The 24659-nt window shown below is 38.0% G+C and overlaps 2 protein-coding genes across 4 annotated transcripts; one reads left to right on the forward strand and one right to left on the reverse strand.

Annotated features, from left to right (window-relative positions):
* Window positions 1–2130: 2130 nt before the first annotated feature.
* On the reverse strand, window positions 2131–7806 carry dazap2 (DAZ associated protein 2). The gene is made up of 4 exons (XM_042409764.1): window positions 7663–7806; window positions 5523–5641; window positions 5171–5419; window positions 2131–5010 (listed from the first exon to the last, which is right to left on the reverse strand). Exons 1-4 carry the CDS (start codon window positions 7673–7675, stop codon window positions 4882–4884), a joined length of 510 nt encoding a protein of 169 aa, XP_042265698.1. The 5' UTR covers window positions 7676–7806; the 3' UTR covers window positions 2131–4881.
* A 5464-nt stretch (window positions 7807–13270) lies between these two features.
* Window positions 13271–24526, forward strand: pou6f1 (POU class 6 homeobox 1). 3 transcript variants are annotated; one of them, XM_042410425.1, is made up of 11 exons: window positions 13271–13793; window positions 14478–14573; window positions 15597–15771; window positions 15922–16058; window positions 16744–16969; window positions 18756–19015; window positions 19139–19267; window positions 19995–20228; window positions 20460–20595; window positions 20679–20847; window positions 22138–24526. In XM_042410425.1, exons 2-11 carry the CDS (start codon window positions 14520–14522, stop codon window positions 22481–22483), a joined length of 1866 nt encoding a protein of 621 aa, XP_042266359.1. In that variant the 5' UTR covers window positions 13271–13793; window positions 14478–14519; the 3' UTR covers window positions 22484–24526. The 3 variants fall into 3 exon arrangements, with proteins under 3 accessions (XP_042266359.1, XP_042266358.1, XP_042266360.1); XM_042410424.1 differs by lacking the exon at window positions 13271–13793 and adding an exon at window positions 13831–13888; XM_042410426.1 differs by lacking the exon at window positions 13271–13793 and adding an exon at window positions 15134–15213 and having other exon boundaries at window positions 14485–14573.
* Window positions 24527–24659: the final 133 nt, after the last annotated feature.

Raw genomic sequence — 24659 nt, forward strand, 5'->3', positions numbered from 1 at the left:
AGAGGGTAAGTACGCTGTGGGTTTTTTTTTTTTTTTTAGATCTCTTTCTGAATGTACTGAATTGGTTTTGAAAAGCTGAATCGTAGCCAAGTATTCCGATATCATGACCTTATAGTTTGTGCTGTTTTATCAACACATTGTATTGCTTGTTGTTTTTCTTTCAGCATCAGATATGGAGCCTTTAACATCACTTCCCACACAAGCAGCCACCACTATGATTCAGGGTAACTTATACACTTTTTTTTGTTTTAATGTTTTCTATTACTGGTGTAAAAAAACAAAAAACAAACAGTCTCTGCCTGGATTCATCTGAGACGTCCACTCACCAGTGAGGCACTTCCTCTCAGTTATAACCTTGTTTTAATGTTTGTTTCTCAGTGGTAACAACAGCAGTCCCCTCAAGTACAGACTCTGCAGTTATTGCAGGTAACACTTTATTCTGATCTATTTGTTGTCCCACTGTACAGTTATGTCTCTTTTTCTTAAATTATGCCTTTTTTTTTTTTTCTCCAGTGGTTATTGTTCTCATTCTGCTGACGGTGGCTGCTTTGGGCGCCCTGCTTTACCGGTATCTCTGCCATAACAAGGGAGACTACAGGACAACGGGGGAACTGGCTCCAGGAGAGGACCCCGATGAGGAGTACAATAACCAGGCTGTGAGCGAAAAGAAGGAATACTTCATATGAACCTGGTGGATGTGGGGACTTAAGGAAGGAAGGAAAAAAAAATGTCTGTTGAAGAGTGAAAAAGTAATGTTTTTTTTCACTATCTACTTGCTGCACACTGGTCAGAGAAAACACCTTGAGATTTTTATATTCTTAAAAAAACACAGAGAGATGCAAAAGTAAAACCAAAGAAGAGATTATTAATGGGGGAAAAGTGTATATTGATGGATGTGGAGCAGGTGACGAGCAACAGGTGTGCACAGATTAGCAGAGTTAGGCATGAAAACAGGTGGTGGGATTTGAAAATGTCAAAGTCGCTCGGATCAGTGAATACTCCGGTAGCAATAAAATGTAAGACTAGATCATCCGCTACACTATTTATCAGCAATGTTTGTTTATCTCTTCAAGTATCTGCACTATGTTGTTTTATTCAGAGATACTGTATTTCTCAGTGCTTTTTTTTTTTTTTTTTTTTCTCCCCCTCTCACGCACCCTCTATAAGATGTTCTGGTGCTGTTTGGGGCAGTTACTTTTTTTTATTGATTTTAAAAATGATAGTTTTTCTATGCAATTCTTTTTATAAGCTTGCCAGAAAATATCTTGTTTTTCTGAGTCCCAGACAGCTAAACTTTGTGTTTGTATTTGATGAATATTGTACCTGGCTTTGTTTTGTATAGTTCCAGACATGGTTACTAATGACTTCCTTGTTTGAGATAAATATGGAAGGCAATAAAACTTGTTTTCAGACTGCTGTCACTATACATTGTGCGTCGCTGCCCACAATTTGACTTTGAATAGACAAAGAGAACACGCTGTACATTACACTGAGTCGCCAGCTTGGTAAATACAGAGGTACACCCAATATAATCCCATACAAAAACTCACAATTATGAAGCTTATGTTAAGTTTTTTAAGCTGATATAAATTCAGGTGGACAAAATATGAACACCTCTCAGTATTATTAATCCTAATACAACACACCACACCTGCAAAATGATTAGCATAGATGTGAGTCAAATCCTCTCTGACAGTGTCAACAAGAACTGAATATAATGAGGCTTATAAAAGGTGTGCTTTATTGTGAGCTGTTGGATTAAACAGCAACAGATGTGTGTAGGTGGACACGAGTAACTGGCAACTGAGTGTCAGCTAGGTCGGGGGGAAAAAAAAAACATCCATATTTTTGACTCAATACCTTTTATATCAAAGTGGAAAAAAATTTAGGTGTGACTGTTGGTTTGTTCGTACAGGTTACAGACTAAAATTACAACAAATCTTTAGGGATGTTAATATGAAGGCCAAGTAAGTCGAAGTCATCATCATCATCTTACTCACCTTGAACAATGAAATACCTGTGATGCAATCTGACCGTGAAAAGACAACATATAAGCTAAAAATCACAACATATCTGCCCCCGTTTTTTTAATACATCGTACATATGAATAAAATTAAACAAACTCGCAGCTTTTCAAATTTCCAAAATAACCTTTATTCTAAACTTACATTTTAAATTTTAAGTTTAGTATAAAAAAGTTAAGTGCACCTAAGTTCTTTTTTTTTTTTTTCAAAGTATTCCATCTTTGACATGTCTCAGCAAACTGTAGTGACGCTCGTCTCCTTTAGTAATCTTAAAAGATAGAATGTGTACCAAAGTCCATCACATCACTTTAGTACATACATCTATTTTACAAAATATTGTAAAGAGAATCCCTGAACTATAAATGTCCATAATCCTTCAACAAAGAGTAATCCTTTTGCTGGCTGTGGTTGGCATAGCATCTACTGGTCAGCTGTAGTTTACAGTACTTCATATTGCTGGGACAAAGCCACCATTATGCTGCTTTACAAACACAATCAGAGCAGAGATGGAAGGAAAAAAAAAAAGAAAATATTTTTGTTTTAATCAAAATTTTTTAAAAAAAGTTTTAATAGCTGTGGCTTCTTCCCCAGGAGCGTTGTGTGGAATGATGGCACAATAAATGCGCGGTCTGGTAGAGTAGCTTTTCATACGCGCTGCTTGAGAGGAGATTCATCCAATGAATGAAGCAGGTTTCCCAGACAGCTGGTCTTTCTGACCTCAATAACACTGAAATAACTAAATGTTGGTTGACAGCAACAGCGTGTCTTTACTGGGGGGGGCCACAGCTGTTAAAACTTGATATGGTATGTCGGATACCCAGTGACACATTGACGCTACCAGACACCAAAATGAAGAATATCTACAAACATCAGTTGATGGTATCCGTACTTGGACTTACCTACTTTCAGATACTTTTAAGTTTGTAAGATAACGTAATTATGTAAAGATTCTAAAAGGAGTTTCATTAGCAGCACACAAATGTCCTGGAAATGAAGAATTATACTGACAGTGATATAGCCTCATTGCAAAAAGTCTGCATATACGTTCAGGCTTCTGAACAACATGACGCGTTTTGATGTTACTTCTTTTTTTTTTTTTTCTTTTTTTTTTTTAAATGGACTAGATTTGATGTGTAAGTAGCATCTTTAAAATCTAAAAATGTTCAAAAATCTCACAGCTTTCTTTAAAAAGACATGAAACCAGAATAAAAAAAGAGAGTAGCCCCTTGTCTGCAACTTCTTAAGATTTGCTTTAGCAGTGCATCTCAGATAAAAAGTATTTAATCAAATTTGTACATAGCAAAGGTGCAAAAGTATGCAACAACTTAAAGATGCAATTGACTCACTTAAAGTGACGTTAACTAACGACTGCCGTCGTGTCAGACTGAAGGTCTAACCGACAACCTCATGACTGTTTATTCGATGATATGTTTGCTTTTAAATTGTGAAGTTTAAAATTTCAAGTCACAACCAAACACAAGTGCATTGTAGACCAAATCTTTGGTACAACCAGCTCATTGGTTATACTAACAAATTTATTACCCTAACTACTTCTGTAAATCACTTAAATGTGGAAAAGTAATGAAGGAAAAAAAAAAAAAACAATGGAATATTTATTAAAGTCTCCTCAACCTTTGAAAATGTTGACTAGAAACTACTGCTATCACAACGCTATCCTATGTTTCTACAGTGAATAAATACTTTAAGACTCTGTTTGATGATACCAAATTATACTTTGTGTAAAGACTAAGAGAAACAATGGTGGTGAGTTCTTGAAATATGTACATTAAAACATTTAGTGTATAAACTCTGGGTATCCGACTGTGAAATAGAAACAGGAGACAAAAAAAAAAAAAAAAAAAAAAGCTAAAATGTTACACCAACCACCCCTTCCCATTCAACTTACTATTTGGATTTACTTAATTTCTTTCCTTTAAGTTTACTGAAGTTAATTTGCTTTAAATTAGGGCTATCCCCAGTGCTCTTTGGCACTTGACTATGTTCATCTACAAGTTGCCCAACAAGGTACAGTAAACCACTTTGGATATTGCATGGAATCTTTTCTTGAACTATTTGCTTTAATTTAATTTATTTAATTTACAAGTGATTTAAATGTAATAATCTGTCAGTTAGACAGTTCACTATGCAACAAATTTGCCATGGTATTTTGGATACTGTGCAAAAGACAAGACAATTCTAGCTAAAAAGCATCCAAGATGCTGAGTTTCTTTTTTTTTTTGTATAGCTGAGAAGTAATTTTCTCATGATCATCATACTGGTATTTACATGGAACTATTACACATCTAGTAATTTAACTACACTAAAAGTTTTCAAAAAAGACAAGTGGAGGCTTCTTTTTTGCGTTTTAACTGCCACTTTGTAACTGCGTTTCACTTTCACCATAAAGCTGCTAAACTAGTTAATGCGGGTCTGATATGTCAACATTTCATTTACGTAGCTTTACAGGTATACAAGAACATCTCAATGTAAATTTGTGATCCATTCAATCAAAAGGAGACCAGGTCTCTTGAACAAATACAGATGCCTGAAAGAGGTCCTATCTGGAATGACCAAAAAGGTTAGACCCAATGAAGGATTATGGAATGAATTCAACAACATTAAAAATTTGCATTTGTCCTCTCCAGGCAGTGGCATTCATCGTTTGATCTCTACGTCAGAAGTGGAGTACTGTACCTTACACAAGGGCTCTAAAATATTACATTCCGTTAGGTGATATCAGTATTGTGGCATGGCCAAGCAGCCTGAAGAGGGAGGCGTATGGGATGGGGAAAGAACCGGGGCATCATTTGGGACGGGGACACGGTTTAGGCATGAAGGAGGAGTTGAGGAGTTGCTGTTACCAGATGGTATAACCTCCACTGGATCCACCCAGGAAGAAGTTGTTCTTGCGCTGTGTCATCATAACGTTGGCACCCTGCATGGCAGCCAACTGAGCTGCGTTTGGGGGATGTCCAGGAGGTGGGGGCTAGAAATAAGCACAAACAAGAGATAGAGAGCTGATCAACTTTACGAATTTGGCTTATTCTGTCCTCCAGGCATTAGATAAGATAGAACCGCAATCTCAACAATATCCTAATTGCGATCAATCTGCCTCCTTTAAATCACTTGACTGGGTGGATACTCACTGGGATGGAAACACTGCTGCCTGCTGTGAAGCGAGCACCAGTATCATAGGCGCTGTCCACCATCACTGTTGAGCCAGCGGGGTACACAGCTCCCATGGGATAGTAAGCCATGGGGACATTTTGACCCACTGGCCCAACAGACATGTGTGGCTGCATGGGCATAAACATCTGAGCACCAGGGTAGTGAGAGGACATCTGAGGCACCTGACCAGGCACCTGAGGTGGAAGCACATATCTGGGCTGGTATATCTGCAGAGACAGAGGTGAAAAAAAACATTTTTAACTCTTACAATGATGTTCATGTGGTGTTTGTTGCTTGTGTTATCGTTTGACTTATAAATGCTATAGTTACCTCAGAGTATGCAGGTGGTGTGTCTGTGTAAGGAGGTGCCTGAGGAGACATTTGCATAGCAGGAGGGTATACAGGTGCAGTGCTCTGCTGAGGGTACACAGCCTGCTGTGGATATGAACCTGCAAAACAAGATTTGACTTTCAGTGAGCGGTGGCGTTTTTTGTGGTAAAGAGTTGTGAAACGTTTCAGCGGTAAAACAAGAATTTTCGAGGTCAGACCTGTTTTTCTGAAATAGCAAAATATGCTAAAGAGGACACGACAAAGACATGTTTACTGGCAGACTACAGCGAGGAATACCAGAGTTTCATCAGTAATAGGAAAATCTTCAAAGAGGAATTTTTTTAGGTCTGTAATTAATGATAGTTTCACAGTTGATTAATCTGCTGATTATTTTTTTGGTTAATCAATTAATTGTTTTGTCAATGAAATGTTACAAAATAGTGATGTCTTTAATTGCTTGTTTTGCCAGACTAACAGTCCAAAACCTTAAGATATTCAATTTACTGTAATATATGACAAAGAAAAACAGCAAATCGTCACATTTAAGAAGCTTGAACTAATGAACATTTGGCATTTTTGCTTAAAAAATTACTGAATCAATTAATTGATTGTCAAAATAGTTGCCGATTAAGTTTCTTTAAATCGGTTAAATTACTTATTGTCTAAAGTGACATGTATTTTCAAAAAACAGAAAAGGGACCCTAAGATAAATTATTTAATAAATCCTTTAATGTTAACACGACGAAACTGTACACAACTTCAGGTTGAAGTTTGTCAAATCCAAATATAAAAAATGCAAATGCGGTGTATTTAGGACCAGTCTGTAAAACTGGGAGAAAAAAAAGAAAAACATGAAATTATAAAATATCTATATAGAGCTTAAACGATTAGTCAATTAATTAATTAGTTGATCGATGCAAACTTAATCTGCAACCATTTTAATGATCGATTAATTGTTTAAGTAATTTGCAAACAAAAATGGCAAAAAATCTCTGGTTCTAATTTCTTAAATGTGACTAATTTCTGGTTTTCTTTGTCTTCTGGTGAACAAAAGAAAACTCTTAAGATGTCACAATGAGCTCTGGTAAACATGTGATGGGCCTTTTTTCCATCTATTTGCTAAAATTCTATAGATCAAATGATTAATGGAGAAAATAAGTGGTAGATTAATCAATATTGAAAATAATTATTAATTGCCAGTGTTACACCGTATTTGGTGACCCATCAGATTCTGTGACCTGCAGTGTTGGAAGAAGTACTCAGATCCTTTACTTGAGTAAAAGTATCTGATATATTAAATATATTTAGCAAAGTACATCATTAATACTGATGAGTCAATGCAGAGGCAGCATTTTAATATATCAGTCTTATCCCGATTTTCTGCAAAATTAGTACTTTAAGTAAATTTAGCTGGTAACACTTCTATACTTTCACTAAAGTATGATTTTAAAGGCAGGATTTTTACTTGTAATGAAGTATTTGTACATTGTGGTATTGATAAGGCCACTTGTACTTACGTAAAAGGCTCTAAGTACATCTTCCAACACTGCAGGTCACATAATCTGATGGGTCACCAAATACGGTGTAACACCGGCCTACATCTGAAGTGTACGGGTGCATCAAAACTCGGGTGCAAAAATGAGATGCATATAGCAGAGTAAAAAGATAAAACATATAGATAACCGTGCAAATAACCGTGCAAATTAGCAAATAAAAACGGACTATAAGGATTAATACTATTAACATTACTGACACAGATTTGGAGTCCCTTGCTTGAGTCTTACAAAACATGAGGAAACGGTGAACCAAAACAGTGAAATCATGTTAGCTTCGCTTTTAAAACCTTGACTGTATTTAGTCATGTTTAGCCAACTGAAAAGTGACCTAGCCACAAATAGTAATACACAGTGACGGTTAATTTAAGCGTTTATTATTAACAATTACCGTATTTGATCATAAAAAAGGTAATAAAAGCTCAACGTGAATGCTACATTGCTATGCAGAAAACGTCAGTTTATTGTCGTGTACGTAGCTAAACGTGAAGCCCGCTTCAGATGGCCATAACGGAGGCTCTTCATGTCTCGCTTTAACGTCAACGTCATGTAGCGAACAGCTGACTAAATAATGTCCGGATAAATACCTTTGTTGTTCATTGTTCTCGACTGATCCGGAGGCTGAGGAATTTCGGATTAAACTGAGCTCTGCGTATCTTGTCACGGCCTTATTACGGTTTACAATCATTCACTTCCTTGTTTTTCAGCTTCTTGTTGTTGTCGAGTGTTGACGTCACTCGTTCTCTATCTGTGGTTGTACGTGCTACGTGTTTCACCAACGTGCTCCCCCTACAGGCCGGAATCACGGATGCACCCATAGCGGGGACGGGAGGGGAGTTCAACAGTGACTTTTTTTGAAAAGGCAAAATAAAAAATTGACTTTAGCCTTACAATCAGGAATGTATATGTTTCTAAGAGAAGTTTAAATAACTGACTGAATAAATATAAAAATGGCCGATCACAGAGAAACAATGGCATAGAAGTATAGCGTATCAGGATGTATATGTCCCTATCTACTTGTAGTCTTCCATGTATTTGGAAATGTGCTAAAATAACTCCACTTCACAAAGGAGGAGATCCACTAGAGCTTAATAATTATAGAAAAATTTCTATTATTTGCACCACAGTTAAAGTATTTGAGAATTTAATTTTTAATAAATTATCACTGTATATTAATAATCTCAATATTTTATCCCCCTTTCAGTCCGGCTTTTGTTCGAATTTTTCTACTACTACTGCCCTTGTAAAGTTTACCAATGATACAGTGATGATCGTTATACAAAGGTCAATTTACAGGTGCAGTTTTTATTGATTTAACCAAGACTTTCAATTTGGTTGACCATTATCTTCTTCTTGATAAACCTTATGCTATTGGTGTTTCTCAACAGGCATTATTTTGGTTTAATTCTTACCCTCACAACCGTCATCAGTGTGTCTCTTTTCATCACAGCCAATTAGATTATTTAATTGTTGAAAGGAGTGTACCACAAGGATCTATTTTGGGACCTTTACTTTTCTCTATATTTATTAATGATCCAGTAATGATTCCAAAAATTTGGTTTAATTGCTCTATTCAGTTACAGATGACACGGTTATATACACATCTGACTCCGATATAACTAAAATTCAAAGCTCTCTGCAGTCAGAATGTTCTTTTGAAAAAAAAAAATGTTTTAAATAACAATCTCATATTAAACAAACAGAAGTATTGTAGTATGTTTTTTGGTAGTTATAATCTTAATCATTCATCTGCTGAGTTGTCTATTAGTTTTACTGATGGATCTTTACTTAATAAAGTTGATAAATTTGAATACTTGGGACTTTGGATTGATTCTGAATTTTCTTTTAGGCCTCATATTGATTTTATTAAAAAGTAAAACAAATGCTAGTCTCAGAACACTATATCGTTCAGTTAATTGTTTTACTCTTTGATGGACAACACGCTTACTGGCTGCCACTTCACTCTAGGAGACATTTTCACTAACTAACTAACTAACTAACTAACTAACTAACTAACTAACTAACTAACTAACTAACTGATAGTAAAATATACACAGGACAAAGACATATTTTAGAACACGAGCTGAAATTCACAAACAAATGTTCATAGGCAGGCATAGTGAAATATCTGTGTTGCTCACACAATGTATTGGTTCATTGTTGTTTTATAGTGATAATATCTATGTAGCAACAACAGAAAACAAAAGGCCTTTTGCGGCAAGGTAAGGCAAGATTGTATATCACCTTTCAACCACAAGGCAATTAAAGGTACTTTACTGAAGACATGAAAGACAAGGCATAGATTTACACTTACATTTATTCATTTGGCAGATGCTTTTGTCAAAAGTGAGGTACAAATTAGTTACAAGCCAGGCCACAGTAGATCAAGAAGAAGAAGCCTTCAATTATAAGTTTGTCAATCTGTTCCATTGTCTTGTCAGGGTTTAGAGCAGGCCCCAAGTTTTCTTCGAGTTTGTGGTCCACAAATGTAGCAGCAGATCAGAAATATATATTTGGCCCGTGAAGTTCTTTCTAAATCAATAGTAGTATTCAAATTGTGAGCCGGAGTGATGTGTTCCACTTTCTTGGCTCCAACAGTGAAAGCTTTAGCTGTCTCAGGGAGATGTGTAAAGGGACCATTACAGAAGTTAAGCCTACTAATGATAAAAGTAATGTAGCCTGATTTTGTGTAACTGTCTTAATGTGGATGAAAAGAGTCAAGTAAATGTTCTTAAATCCAGCCAAATTTCTGGCTTGGTCTGTGGTCTTTGACATTGGGGATTGAAAGTTAATCATTCTTCTTTGGCACCAAACACAATGATTTGAGTTTAATCATTATTTAACTGGAAGTAAGGTTGGCACATCCAGTCACACATTAAATATAATTCTGTGTTTGCAGGATTGGACAGTCAAGGTATTATTAACCTTTTAGCACTATTATTTTTAAATTCACACATCTTTTACTAAAATATTTATTTATATGCTTTTTGTTACTGTTTGTACTCACATTCTTCCATTTGTAACTATGAAGCACTTTGTAACCCTGGTTTTGAAAAGAGCTATAGAAATAAAGTTTTACTGACTTACAATTGTTAAAAGGTGGTATACTTAATTTCCATCACTGAACATTTACAGATACTGATCTCATATGCTGCAGGGATGCCCAGATGCTAAAGGATAAAAGTGATTCACTTATGTATTATGTAGAAATTCAGATTTATAAATAACAATGTTTTTATGAATAGATCTATATACTTTTTTCAGCTTACAAATATTTAGTTGTCAAATGGTAAGATTGTAATTTCTTTGACAAAAAGAACTACTGTAGTAGGTGAATATATAGAGTAGGCTATCATACATTAATATGTGAGCAATCTGGCTACAATAATGATCAGTTTTTCCTCCATATTTTTTATTTATTTGTGGTATTAACAGTTAAAATACGTTCATCCAATTAGAAATACATACAGTACACATTTTCTTTTAACTAACTTAACAAAGCACACACAAAAACACAGCAGGTATGACACAACTACACAAACAGTCAGATTGTAATTTAGGTAGAAGGAAGGAAGGTCCATGAATAGGACTATATTTATTGAGTTTTCAATAAACAAAAATACATATTATAGATACATATATTAGCAGTGCAATAGTAAAAAAAAAACAAAAAAAAACAAACCCTCTCCATTCTATACAAAAGTACTTTTTTGGTTTTGAGGAATCCTCCGATGTTGTTTACAGGGTGTGATTTATGAAAACATATCAGAGGGGTGTGTTTTTGAAACGTTTTTATTCATGAAAATAAATCAGAACCACAGTGGGCCTATATTGACAATGAATCACACTGCAGCTGTTACAGTAGCATTTATAAACTAATTTAAATAATTCATCAAGTAGTGTGATATTTTCACTCTCAGGGATGTGATGTAATGTTCCTGCCTTATCCTTTCCTCACATCCCTTCCTGGACACACAGCAGATGTGATCATATACAAAAGGTTAAATGCTAATTTTACATGCCAGAATTAACCCTCAGCCTCCCTTCAGTACTGTGGATGGCGCCACTCAACCAGACATACTAATATACTTGTTACATACCAATACTACTGTTTAAGGCTACGTTCAGACTGCAGGCAATAGCGGCTCAAATCCGATCCCCCCCCCCTCAGATCTATTTGTTTCAGAGCAGTGTGAACAGCACAAATCACATGGAATCTGATCTTTTTGCCACTTTCACATTCATGTTACTTAACGTCACTCCACCCAAAACAACTCAACTCCTACACGCTTTCTCAGAGAGATTGGTCGCCGGAACTGATTGTCTTGTGTCTTGTGGAGAGGCGCTGACAGATGTACTTAAAAGTAGTCCTTAACATCTGGAAATTTTGGATGAAATCTGTTTCTATGATGCCATTCACGTCACGATTCCTCCGACTCCGCATCCACACACACACACACACCTCTGTACAGAAGTATATCAGCCATTTCGCCACAAAGAGCCATAATTAAAAATGTGGCTCTCTTTCTCCTCATCCTCGTTATCATCTGCTCACAAACTCGCTCGCTTCCACTGCACGTCAACTTATAAATTAAACCGTAAACGCTGGCTTCAGCGGCCTCCATGTTTACTTCCGTACTACAGCGTGCTGCGTGTGACGTCGGTGTTATTGTTCTTTTGCGCATGCGGGTCAGTTCAGGACCGTGACCATTTCACCCTGGAACCTAATATTGTCCACATTTAAAAAAATAATACTGTGAACAACCAAGCAAAAAAAACAAAACGGCTCTGAGCTCTGAATTGAGCACAAAAGGTTGATTAACGGTAGGTTGCTTGACACTTTTGACAAGTGTTGCTCAACAGAAATTAAAGAGTCAAAGAGTTTTCAATTTATACTTGGCAAAGGGTTTCAGTTGTCTCCATGGTAACCAGACGCCATCCTCCAGTCGTCTTGTTTAGTTACATTAGCCTTATCATCCCAACCCAGACTAATTAAACATGGACGCTACAAGTAGGGCTGGCCAATATATCGATATCGTGATAGACTAGATTGGCTATATTGGATATTGTAATATCGTGATATAAGTGTTGTCTTTTTCTCGTCTTAAAGGCTGCATCACAGTAAAGTGATGTAATTTTCTGAACTTACCAGATTGTTCTAGCTGTTCTATTATTTGCCTTTACCCACATAGTCATTATATCCACAAAACTGATGATTATTTATCAAAAATATCATTGTGTACACATTTTGTGAAAGCACCGATCCCTACAATATTGTCATAATATCGATATCGAGGTATTTGGTCAAAAATATTGTGACATTTAGTTTTGTCCATATCACCCAGCCCTAGTCACAAATTATCTTAAGTTACAGACCAAAATATCAATAAGGAAGTTAAGTAAGAACTACAATCTCTATGGCGACGTTAGTGACACTCCCCAATCACGTAGAGAAAGAAAATGTGCAACATGAACGGAAAGTGTCGACCCATACGTTTTTCTGTTGAAAAGTGTCGAGTGACTTACCATAAATCAGCCTTGAGGCTTGCAGTGTGAATGTATCCTAATTCAGCTCTCTGCGAAGCACTCAGCAAACTTCCATACTGAATAGAAAATAATCACAACATGTAATAGAACAACGTTTAGTCATCATAAGAATAAACAAGCTACAGTAGATGTCTACTTGTCAGACTAAAGACACAGTTCTGTTTTGATGACGGGCTTCTGTCTTCTTTTTATGCTGTCTTGTGGAGGGGTCATCCGTGGCGTGTCGCCCCTCTTTTACCCTGCAAATCTCAGGGAAGCTGGGAGAACGAGACAACTCACTGGTCCATTCACTGCGTCACCACGTAGCCTAGACGCAGTGTCATCTTTACTGTCACTCATTGTCAAGTCCATTTCTGATTTTATTGTTGTTTGCACCAATGACTGTTCTCACATTGCAGCGCTTCACTTAGATTCTTTTAAATAGCCTGTTTTTATTTTGGATATTTTATATGGTCTCTGGGTGAGGCAGCATAAATCACTATGAAGGGGATACATTTTTGTCCCTATAAATAACTCAGTGAAGCAGGGCTATGTAGACCAACCCCCCCCCCACCACCACCACCACCACCCCTCCCTGCGAATTGCACCCTGGTTATTTTCATAATTTTGTACTCATTAACAGAAGTAAACAGGTGTGAACTCTTATTCTGCCGTAGATTTAGTTAAATAAACAGACGTAAGTAAACTGTTCGTGTAACGGCAACATCTTTCATCTATTATGTGGATGTGTCAGTGCTTCATTGCTGCTTTCAGTGTTGAGCTTTTATTAGGAGGTACGTCCCCTTTAAGAGAACCATGGCACCTCTCAAGTCCAGGCAGACATTTTTCAATGCAAGATTTTTTCTTGCATAAATTATGTTCATGACGTAGTGCAAAAGGCCAATTTTGTAGCAATTTTGTCCGACTTTACAGCTCAAATAGGATTTTGTGAGACACCTCGAGGATTTTTGATTGTCTGAACTGTTGCAGAAAGGGCATCGTCATTAAATATTAAGAGAGAGGAGATCCTAACATTGCAACCCTCCTTATCAATGCAAATACCTCTTTTGTGTGCAGTCACAGCGCCTGTCTGGGAGCTGAGATGAATTTTTAATTATGTGTGACTGAAACAAACTGTGACAAGGACCTTTATAAGAGCGGGGGATTACAGAAAATAAGCTGCATTTACGCGGTAAGTTGAATTCAATAACCGGACACTGTTGTAGCCTGCTCTTCGCGCATAGCAGCGAAATGGCGAGAGGAAATGAGTTTTGGTTAATATGCAATGTTCGTAATTAGCATAATTTATATATTTATGATAAAGAGAGGGAAATACATAATATTCGGTCTCTAGGCACGGGTGTGAGATGATTTCTGTCGCCTGCGCTCGGTGGTTACAGCTTGTGTTCAAAAGTGGCCGACGCGGCGAGACTTTTATTGGCCAGGATGGGGGTGGGGAGCCCATCAACACCCGCTGAAGTTTTGACAGATCCTCATTTCTAACGGGGCATTGCAGCAGGAAATGCATCACCTTGGATCTTTTTTTGGTTCTGTGATGAATTTGTAAACACTTCATGTCTACGATCAGCGTGTTTCATCACGTTTTCTTGAAGCTTAAGTGCAACACAGTGTGGCCTGTTTATAGGCCCCTCTAAATAGTGTGGTCTTGCAATGACAGAAATAGCCATGAATTAAAAAAAACAGTCCTCTGCATGTGTTGGTCTGTCTAAGCCAACATTTGTCTCTAAACTGGGAGTAACGTGGGACACAATCATGACACTGGATATATGCTTTTATTCCTTAAATGGCTGCACAAACAGACTAGTCACAGAGATAAGTTTCTCAGAGTTTATCTAAGCTGTGTTTGTTTGCTCAGAATGCCAGGAAGAAAGTGACCGTGGTGGTGCAGCAGCGAGCCATGAACTCCCAGGATCTCCCTGCCAAAGATGCCCCACTCACTGTCAATGAGCAGGTAACACACACCTGTCTGTTAAAGCACAGTGAAGGGCTTTCTCTTCCTTCTATAAGTGCACTGAGCTGACCCGAACCCCCCCCTCTATAACTTATGTTGTCTTGAAGTTCTTTGCTGCTGTTTGCTCCTGTCACCCTCCATGTGCCGACAACATACCATATCATAATGGAACGATTAACTCCACACAGCAGTTCATTGAGATCAGGACCCACTTTTTTTTTTCGTGTTTTACCACCTATTAATACCTGCTGCTCTATGCTTGTGAGGGTTACCGATCTTTAAAATGCCATGCTTAATAATTAATTGTGTTTTTTCTCTCTCTAGTAACATGCTGTGTAGACATAGTCAGCAAACAAAAGCAATGCTCTTCACGGATGCACAGAGGGCAGCTTGAAGAAAGCATTGCTTGAGCTGCTTGTTGGCTGATGCTCTTGTCATTGTTTTTGTGTACTCATGCTCTTTTCATTTGTGTCTCTTTTTTTTTTGTGTGTTTGTTTGTTTGTTTGTTTGTTTTGGGTCATTGTGTCCTAACATGTGCTCGGCTTCTCTGTTCTCCTTAGCCATTCACTGTCTGACTGCAGAAGTCTTTTTTCAGCCATTTAAACCCTGCACTTTGAAATTCCCTGCCAAAGACAACCAGGTATGCATCTTCCTCTCTCTTCCTGCATTGTCTCTCTGCACCTTGTCCTCCGGCCCAGGTTGTCTCGCTGCCTCTCCTCTAGGCCTTTCATTATTGCATACCATGAATCATCTGTCAAGTAAAAGTCAGATTTACTACATGTAGCTGCATGTAGTTAGAGGGAGAAGTGAGGTGGAAAAATACTAAATTTGGCTATTTTTTTGTGACCCTTCAGGTGGTAGATCAAGTGATGCTTTTACCACTTTTTAAATGTTTTATTTACTTAAACTGGTGATTTATTTATTATATAATCTTAACAGAACACTGAAGAAGTAGAATATAGTAGGCAGCTCCTTTTTTTTTGATTTGAGTCATCTCAGCTTTTATTCCTGATTGCTATGCAGGTGATTGTGATGTCTGGCCATGAGACTATTCGTGTGCTAGAGGTAGAGGTCGATGCATCTCTGCCATCATCAATACCTGATGGGAAGAGTGAAGGCAAAGCTGAGGAGGGAGTAACTCGGGCCGCAGAGCAACCTGACGATGGCCACGCCGTACCTCAGAACACCGGGGGAGTAGGTAAGCCACGGTTAAACTATGATGACAATGGATAGCAGATGTCTTATTACACATACATACATGACACACGGCTGTAATGCAAATAGGGATGACAGCTGTGAGAAACACTTCAAATGTCAGTAAGAACCAACCGTGGCTGTGCTCTTGCAGTGCCGGGTGAGCAGCAGGTGGTCTCTGTAGAGGCTCCGGCCCCTGCTATCCAAACGCTGACTCCTGCTGTTCCCATCAGTGTGTCCTTGCCGCAGCCCCAGGCCGCCATGCCCATCTCTGTACAAGGCTGTCCACAGGTAGGTATGACTGTGAATCAACACATTCACTGCTCTTTCTGTATTCATCTTTAGCCATCAGAGACAGTTGTGGTCATTAGTTTGGTGGTCTCCGAGTCAGAAATTAACAAGGGCTGTGGACCGTTGCATCGGCCTTGACATTGCAGGAAATATCTGTAAAATAAAAATGAGGGAGCCAAAGTAAATCCTTCAATTCATAGGGTACCCTTTGTGCATTTCACCTTGTTCACATATTATTTCTTGTCCAATATTCATGTGTCAGAAGGATTAATATCACTATTGTCAGCCACAGGCTACGGTAGGTGATTTACTGAAGTCTCTGGCAGAGGCAGTTGTCTCTAGTGCACCGTCAGCGTGATAAATGGAACAAATTTGATCCCAAACACCTGAATACATAGTCTGAGGTTGTAGAAACTGTTGGCAAAACAAAGTCAGCAACTGGAGAAAATTCTAACTAATACATACTGCTGCCTCAACAAAAATTAAAACATGCAATAATGCAAAATTAAACAACATAAAGCACATGTGAAATTAAAAATGTATTACTCTTTAGTTCAGTGAAATTCCTCCTGTAAAAACACCAGAATGCCAGTGAAAGTAGATAAAAGAGGTAAAAATACCATCTGACTTTTCATTACAGCCACAAAAGTTTATGTAAAACGAATATTTTACTATATTACATCAGGTGCTGACCCAGGAAAGTTTGGCCACTCTGATGACTGGTATGATGGCTCAGACAGGGTCACTAGGCCAGCCCCTGCTCATCCCCATCAGCATGGCGGGCTCCATCGGCGGCCAGGGTGGTCTGGCTGTTCTCACCCTCCCTACCACCAACGTCGCCACTCTCCCTGGGCTCGCAGCAGCTAACACAGCTGGAAGCCTCCTCAAGCTGCCCTTTGCTGGCCTCCAAGGTAAAACACAAACTGTTTGTGCATATGTAGTACATAAACACAATATGCATTTTTCATAACAATAACCTCCAATAGCCAACAAATTTCATTCCCTCAATGGAGCAGTAAAGGGCTGACATTTATGGTCCTGTGGGCCTCTGAGTATTTCAAGACATCCGGAAACATTTCAGTCTACCTGGTGCATCTTTCTATTTCATACAGCTCTGACCATCCTCAGCGGACTGGTCTCGACAATATATTCCATCTTGCATAAGGCCTCCTGTAAGCCCCTATCTATTGACAGACTGTGGAAGGTGGACCTCTCCTCACATAGCTCCAACCCAAATTGGAAACTAATCTGGCATAACATGCAACTATCTTCCAGGAACCCCAACCATCAAATTATTCATTTTAATGTCATGCACAGAACATACTTCACTCCCTGCACATTGCATAAAATGAAAGCTTTACCATCACCAAACTGCACCTTATGCAATCAAAATGCATAAGGTACATTTTTTCATAAGGTGTGGGAGTGCCCAAGGGTTGCGGAGTTCTGGAAGAAGGTTTCAGAGATGCTATCAAGCATATTGTCCAAAACAGTTCTTTACTTGCCAGAAGTCCTGTTACTTAATGACAGCTCCAACTTGGAGCTCTGTGTTAAGCAGAGACGTCTCTGGCTAGCTGGTCTTACAGCTGCCAAGTGACTAATAGCTTGTAGATGGAAAGCTCCTCATTCTGTCAATATACAGAGATGGCTTCTTGACTTCATAGACATAGCAAGCGTGGAACTCTGGGCTGCCAACATGCACCAGGCAAAAACAGAAAATATTTCACACTGGAAACAAGCGATTACTATAATAACATCCTTAATATAACTGTTCTCTTGGTCCATAAGGTGGGTTGGGTGGGAGGGAGCCAAAGGGAAGGATATGGGAGAGGGATTTGCAAAACAAATGCTCTTATTTCTTCTCTTTTGTTTTGTTTTAGTTGCTTGCCAGTTCTGTGCTGATTAATGGACATTTGCGATTCTATTCATCTACTTTATCTGGGATCTACGAACTTGTAACCCCACCTCTATATAATCATGTTTAAATACCAATAAAAAACTGATCACAAAAAAAAGAAACAATATGCACACTCAATTTACATTGACAATAGGTTGGCAGTATCAGTTGATCAGTCCACATCTTTGGTCCAGACTGAAATATCTCAGCTATTTGATGGATTGTATTACATTTGGAAGATAGTTCAGATTGTTTCCCAGAGGATGAATTGCAACGATTTGGATAATCCCCTGACTTTTCCACCACCATGAGGTTCACATATGTGTTTTTCAGTAAAATGTATCAACAACTATTGGGTGGAAATTGGAAATGTAGAAATGGAAATGTTTGAAGTTTGGTTCAAACATTCATGCCCCCCTTGGGATGAATTGTAATAATTTTTGTGATCTCTTAACTTTTCCTCTAGTGCCATACTTTGGTTTATAACATTCCCATCAGCCTCAGCTGTTCTTTGTGTTTAGTGCTGATTATCAAATGTTAGAATGCTAACATACTGAACTAAGTTGTTGCATATAGAAAACATTATATCTGATAAACATGAGCGTACTAACATTGTCACTGTGAACATGTCACCATGCTGACGTTAGCGTTCAGCTCAAAGCACTGCTGTGTCTCAGTACAGCTTCCTGTGTCACACTAGCAGCTCACAGACCATTTGTTAAAATGTTTTCTCACAATGAATAACTTCACCACAGAACAATAACAGATATATAATAACATATTTTTAAATTTTCTCTCAGCTGCAACAGTCCTGAACTCGGTCCAGCCCCAGCTACAGACAAATGCGCAGACGGTGTTCCAGCCTCAAGCAGCTTCTTTACAGCAAGTGCAGGCTGCTATGCAGCAGGTGACGTCTCAGCCAACACAGGTGACCAATACACAAGTTACTGCTGCTCAGGTTGCGGCAACGCAGGCGACCCCGATCACCACCCCCGTCTCTCAGTCCAACATATCTATAGCAGCTCTTCAGACTGCAGGACTCTCCATCAATCCTGCCATTGTAAGAGTGCCAAGTCAAAGATTTAAATCTGTTCCTACAACTCTACTCTGTTTACATCTGATAAGTCAGTCGTGTGCGTTTATTTTCCTATGCTCTATGCTCATGTTGTGATTTTGTGCTCAGATCAATGCGGCTTCCCTGGGAGCGCAGCCTCAGTTCCTCAGTTCCCTCACCTCCACTCCCATCATCACCAGTGCCATGTCCAGCATGGCTGGCATCACCAGCCAGATTATCACAAATGCCCAGGGGCAGGTGGGTAACCTAAAATTATTGAATTGTATTGTATTGTATCATATTATATGGACTTGACTTATGATCCATCTCTTGTGCACCTTCCCCCAACTGCCTGCAGTCTCTCTGCTGTATACTTCCAGCTAAAGGGAATGTGCCTTACATATAATGAATGATCTGGAAAAAACATCATCCTTGTCCTTGTAGTAGTGTATCATTAGCCAAAAAGAAATCTTTGACCCTTGTCTGACTAGAACACATAACAGACTTCATAACAAAATGAGAAAGGTATAAGAACAAGTAATTCACTGAAAATGTGTTTTCCCTATTGCTATTCACATTTTTGGAAATGTTCATACTGGGAGATAATCAAACCCTCTTTAAGGACAATCAGAATGTTTTCATGCTTAGTTTCTGTTTTTCTTAAAACAAGCGCCAGTCTCCAGTTAACATCTGGATGATCAGCAGTGCTTTTTCAAATCAGTGGAGCATAAGACAGTCTCTGTGAAAACTGATTGTCCTCTCAAGCAATTCCATTACTCAATCTTATCATTATTGCAGCTCATTGGGGTTAGTAGTGCAGTGTTTAATCTAGAAAGACATGATTTCCTTCCAAGTGAATTGCTAATAGGATTATTTTGGAGACACAAAAACACTGTCATGACAGGTCCTTTGATATTCTTGAAGTGGGTTTGGTAAGTAAATACTATGACCGAGGGTTGCATTCAAATATATCATATGTTTATAGGTCATAGGAACTCTCCCACTCTTGGTGAACCCAGCCTCTCTGGCTGGAGGGGCTGCGACTCCCACCCTTCCCCTCCAGGGTCTCCAGGTCCAGACTGTCACCCCACAGCTGCTTTTCAACACCCAGGGCCAGATCATTGCCACTGTAGGGAACGGACCCACCACTGTCACGACTTCTGCTTCAGTTCTGCCCAAAGCTGCTGCTACTCCAACACTTTCCAAACCAAGCACGCAGGTAGACAAACAAAAATCTGTCCAAATTTTTTTTTAGGATTAAAGAGGACGCAGCTACACTTGAAAGCTGAAACAGAAAAAAAAAATTACTGCATGATCCTTAAATAGACTCAGTTGATTGGCAGATAATTAATTCCTGAAGGTATTTAAATATTATGACATTTTGCCATTTTCATTATTACAGTTTCAAGATTATTATGTATTTATTCAGGATTTATTTGTTCCCTCGCAGGCTTCAGTAACAGCTGTCACTCAGTCACCGGTTGTCATCGCCCCGCAGCCGTCTGTACTGAAGACCGCCACCACGCTCTCCTCCACAGTACCAATCACCTGTGGAGATGTGGCAAAAGTGGGCCAGCTTGTCAGCAGTACGTACACCTGCTTCTCCTATCAAAACATAGATCCTTTTTAAGCAGGTAGATATTTTTAACCAGACTCTTCACAATTATAGAACCCCAACAGGTAGTCAGCAGCGAGGAGGGCATTAATCTCGAGGAAATTCGAGAGTTTGCCAAGAATTTCAAGATCCGTCGGCTGTCCTTGGGGCTTACTCAGACACAAGTAGGGCAGGCCCTGACTGCAACTGAGGGTCCAGCCTACAGCCAGTCTGCTATTTGCAGGTAAATCACATGCTTGTTCATGTTGCCTCTTAATATGGAAGCTTTTTTCAGTAATTTACTGTAAAAGATCTATTTATTTCTCTTTGTAAAGCATCAGTGATGCATCAATGTCAGGGTGTAAAGAGTGCATTTGTGCATATATTGACCTTGTTTGCCTATAATAAATTGCAGTTGTAATACAAGTAAAATATTAATGTAGGCAGCCTTGCAAACATCTACTTATCTATACTGATTGAGTTAGTACAGTCATGCTTAGTGGGTTAAGTGCAATCGCAGTAACAGAAGTGTGACATTTGTAACAGATGATGGTATTAAATCCTTAAAGCAATAGCTCGACATTTTAGAAATAAGCTTATTTGCCTTCTTGCCAAGAGTTAGATGAGAGGATCAATACCACTCTCACGTCTTGTTACATATGAGGTTACAGTCAGCAGCAGTCAGTTTGCTTAGCTTAGCATAAAAACTTGAAACAGAAAGAAACAGCTTGCTTGGCTTTTTCTGAAGGTAACAAAATACTGAAAATAACTGAAAATATAATAATAACAAAATACTATCAGCACCTCTAAAGTTGTATAAAACCAAAGTGTAAAAAATGAGGTTATGTTTTTACAGGGTGTGGGACTCACTGCGAAGGAAGTCAGTGCACCCAGCCAAGAAACAGTTATTTTTACACTTTTTTGTTTTGTGTGGATTTAACAAGCAAGATATATTGTGTTAATTACTGAACTATAGAGGGGCTGCTAGGCGGATTATGTTACCTTTATACAAAGACAGGCAACAGCTGTTAAGATAACTGGCTGATAGCTGTAGCTTTATATGAAGTGTACAAAAATGAGAGTGGTATCGATGGTCTCATTTAAATCTCAGCAAGAAAGCAAATAAGAGTATTTCTCAAAATGTCGAACCGTTTCTTTTAATGAATGCATAAATGTGGATGTAATTAGGTAATATAAAAATAACATTCAACAGTTTCCTTGCTTGGGCTTTATTCTACATGGAAATAAAATAGTCAGTGAAGATGAATTGAAAAATTGTCCAAATGGTTCAAGATCATTTTGATATGGACAGCAATGGAGTCATCATTATATAGTGGTAATAAAGTAGGTTAAGTAATGAGGCATTTGTCAATAGTCTGGTAAAAGCTCGGTGGACTAGTACCTAAAATGTACAGTATAAGTTACTGCCCTGATAATTGGGTCTATGTGAATGGATGGAATTGATTTAATTTCTCAGTTAAATGCAATGTGTTCTTACAAAGTAGTTCAGATTGAACTGTCTTTTGTCTCGCAGGTTTGAAAAGCTGGATATCACTCCGAAGAGCGCTCAGAAGTTGAAGCCGGTGTTGGAGAAGTGGTTGGCCGAAGCTGAGCATTGGAACCAGAAAGGCCAGCAGAACCTGATGGAGTTTGTTGGCGGTGAACCATCAAAAAAACGCAAGCGGCGCACCAGTTTCACACCACAGGCAATAGAAGTCCTTAACTCCTACTTTGAGAAGAACGCTCTGCCAACAGGCCAAGAGATTACAGAAATTGCAAGGGAGCTAAACTATGACCGAGAGGTTGTACGAGTATGGTTCTGCAACCGGCGACAGACGCTGAAAAACACAAGCAAGATCAATGTCTTCCAGGTCCAGTAGTGACCTAGTTCTGGCAGAGCTTGCTACAAATCTTTTGTCCTTTTGGGAAGTTGAACTTTGAAGTCTGTCTGTAATATGACTTAAACTCCATTGAGATTTAAAGAATATGAGAAAATGAAGGAAATTACACATATTTCAAGCCTTATGCAAGAGTACTGAAATAAGTTATTGTGTTTTAAGGCTGTATATGTGTTCACTACTTGTTTGTGGTGGGTACTAAGTCAAACTGCATGGTCCTCTTATCATATACAGTGATAATACATTGATAATAACATAAAAAAAACATTTGTTGAACTTTTATACAAGTGGTTTTCTAGGATACCCCTCTGGTTTACATTAAGTCACATTGATTTTAGTCACATAAATGTCACTTTGGCACAATGACTGATATTACCCTGATATTTGAATAATATGCTTTTGCCACCATGGATTTTTTTTTTGAATATTTGCTGCTCATTTATTTTATACTCACATGGTATTTGTACTACAGGAGCAGCTCTCCAAAAACAAACATAGAATATATTAAATTAAGCAGAGATTCTGTAGGCAATATGTAGGCAGTAACCTCTAACCTAACCATATTTTAATCAGAATTAGTTGTCTAAGGAACATCAGAAATCATGTTACCCTCCATGGACTCCTGACTCTGCAATAACTGTTTTGGGACAATCATCATTTTGATATTATTGATAATCACTAAGGTGAAGTTAAAGCTGTAGTCATGTCCTCTTGTTTGGCTTTGATACTTTGAATGTCGTACATTTCTTCAGCAGTGTGAAATGTGTTCATAGTGAGAATCATTTTTGACGTTCCATGGACAATTGGTTCTTTTTAAAATCAAGTTGTAGTTTAGGCTATTGCCTATGATGCCAGAACTGTAAACATATTTCATTTTTTTTTATATAGTTTGTTTCATTTGTGAGTTGCTGACACATACTGTACATGTGGTTACACAAATGATTGTGATTTCACCACAGTCCGTCCTGTTTTTACACATTCTGTTTAATGTGCTTATGATACTCTGAGAGTATTCTGTGTTTTTCTCGTTGTTCGTTGTTGTAACTGTTCCCTTAATGGCCTGACATTGCTTCTGCTGCATTTTCACCCCAAGGCAGATCCAGTATATATTTTAAAATAGGAGCTTAATTGGCCCAGTCAACTTAAAATAGTCTTGCATTGCCTGATACAGTAGTGCCAGATTTTTTTTTAGATATCCTTAATAAGCCTAATATGAATCAAATTGATTAACAGAATTACATTTATTTGAATAACTGCTCAGCCAAGGAAGGGGTATTGTGGTTTAATGTGTCATGACTTTTAAGTTGAATGAGTGTGTTTGCATGTGCAGTATGGAGTTATTTTCTGTAGGAACAATATAATGGCAGTTATTTTTACCTTTGGCAATTCTTCAAGAATTCTTTGCACTTTAGTGACAGCAGGAGGAGTAAAAGGGTTACGAATGGTTTTGTACAGTGCAAATTTCCAGTCATGTTTGGGAGAGAATTTAATTTCTGTGTTTCAATGTTCTTGGACAGCAAAAAGCTTTGCAAAATGTAGCAGTACTGGCAAAATTGCAATCATCAACATGACAAGCAACATCGATAATTAAGATTAATGTAATTTTTATGCAGATGAAATATTAAAGCTAATATGCATTAATCACATCTTTAAAAGATTTTTGGTTTTGTCAGTGACACATTGAATGGTGCATTTTATGGTCCATCTCATATTTGCCTTTTGAGTAGGCTTATTTTTCAGTGGACATACACCTAAACAATAATTAATATTGCAAAGGTCTTGCTTTAACATGTGTTATACTTTCATGTTCAATATGGGAAGACAATATATGATATTGTTTAATAGTCTATACTAAGTTATGACTAGAGTAAAGAAGAGCTAAATTAGAATAATAAGATATCATTTATTAGTCATTTGACTCTGCAAAGCACATACAAAGTTCAGGTCTTTGCGAGATGGGGAGGGGGACATAAGTTTTTGTCATTTTTTTTGTCAAATAAATAAAATAAACCCTGTCTTTATTAATTACTTTGTATTGTTGTGTGTTCATACAACTCATTTGTATCCTTTAGAGTAGCTGATAGTGTCCAATGGTTATTATAAAATGGAGAAACTGGGAGAAAAAGCTATTTTTTCAAGAAAAATGTAACAACACAAC

Source organism: Thunnus maccoyii, chromosome 4 (assembly GCF_910596095.1).
Source record: "Thunnus maccoyii chromosome 4, fThuMac1.1, whole genome shotgun sequence".
NCBI classification, from domain to species: domain Eukaryota; kingdom Metazoa; phylum Chordata; class Actinopteri; order Scombriformes; family Scombridae; genus Thunnus; species Thunnus maccoyii.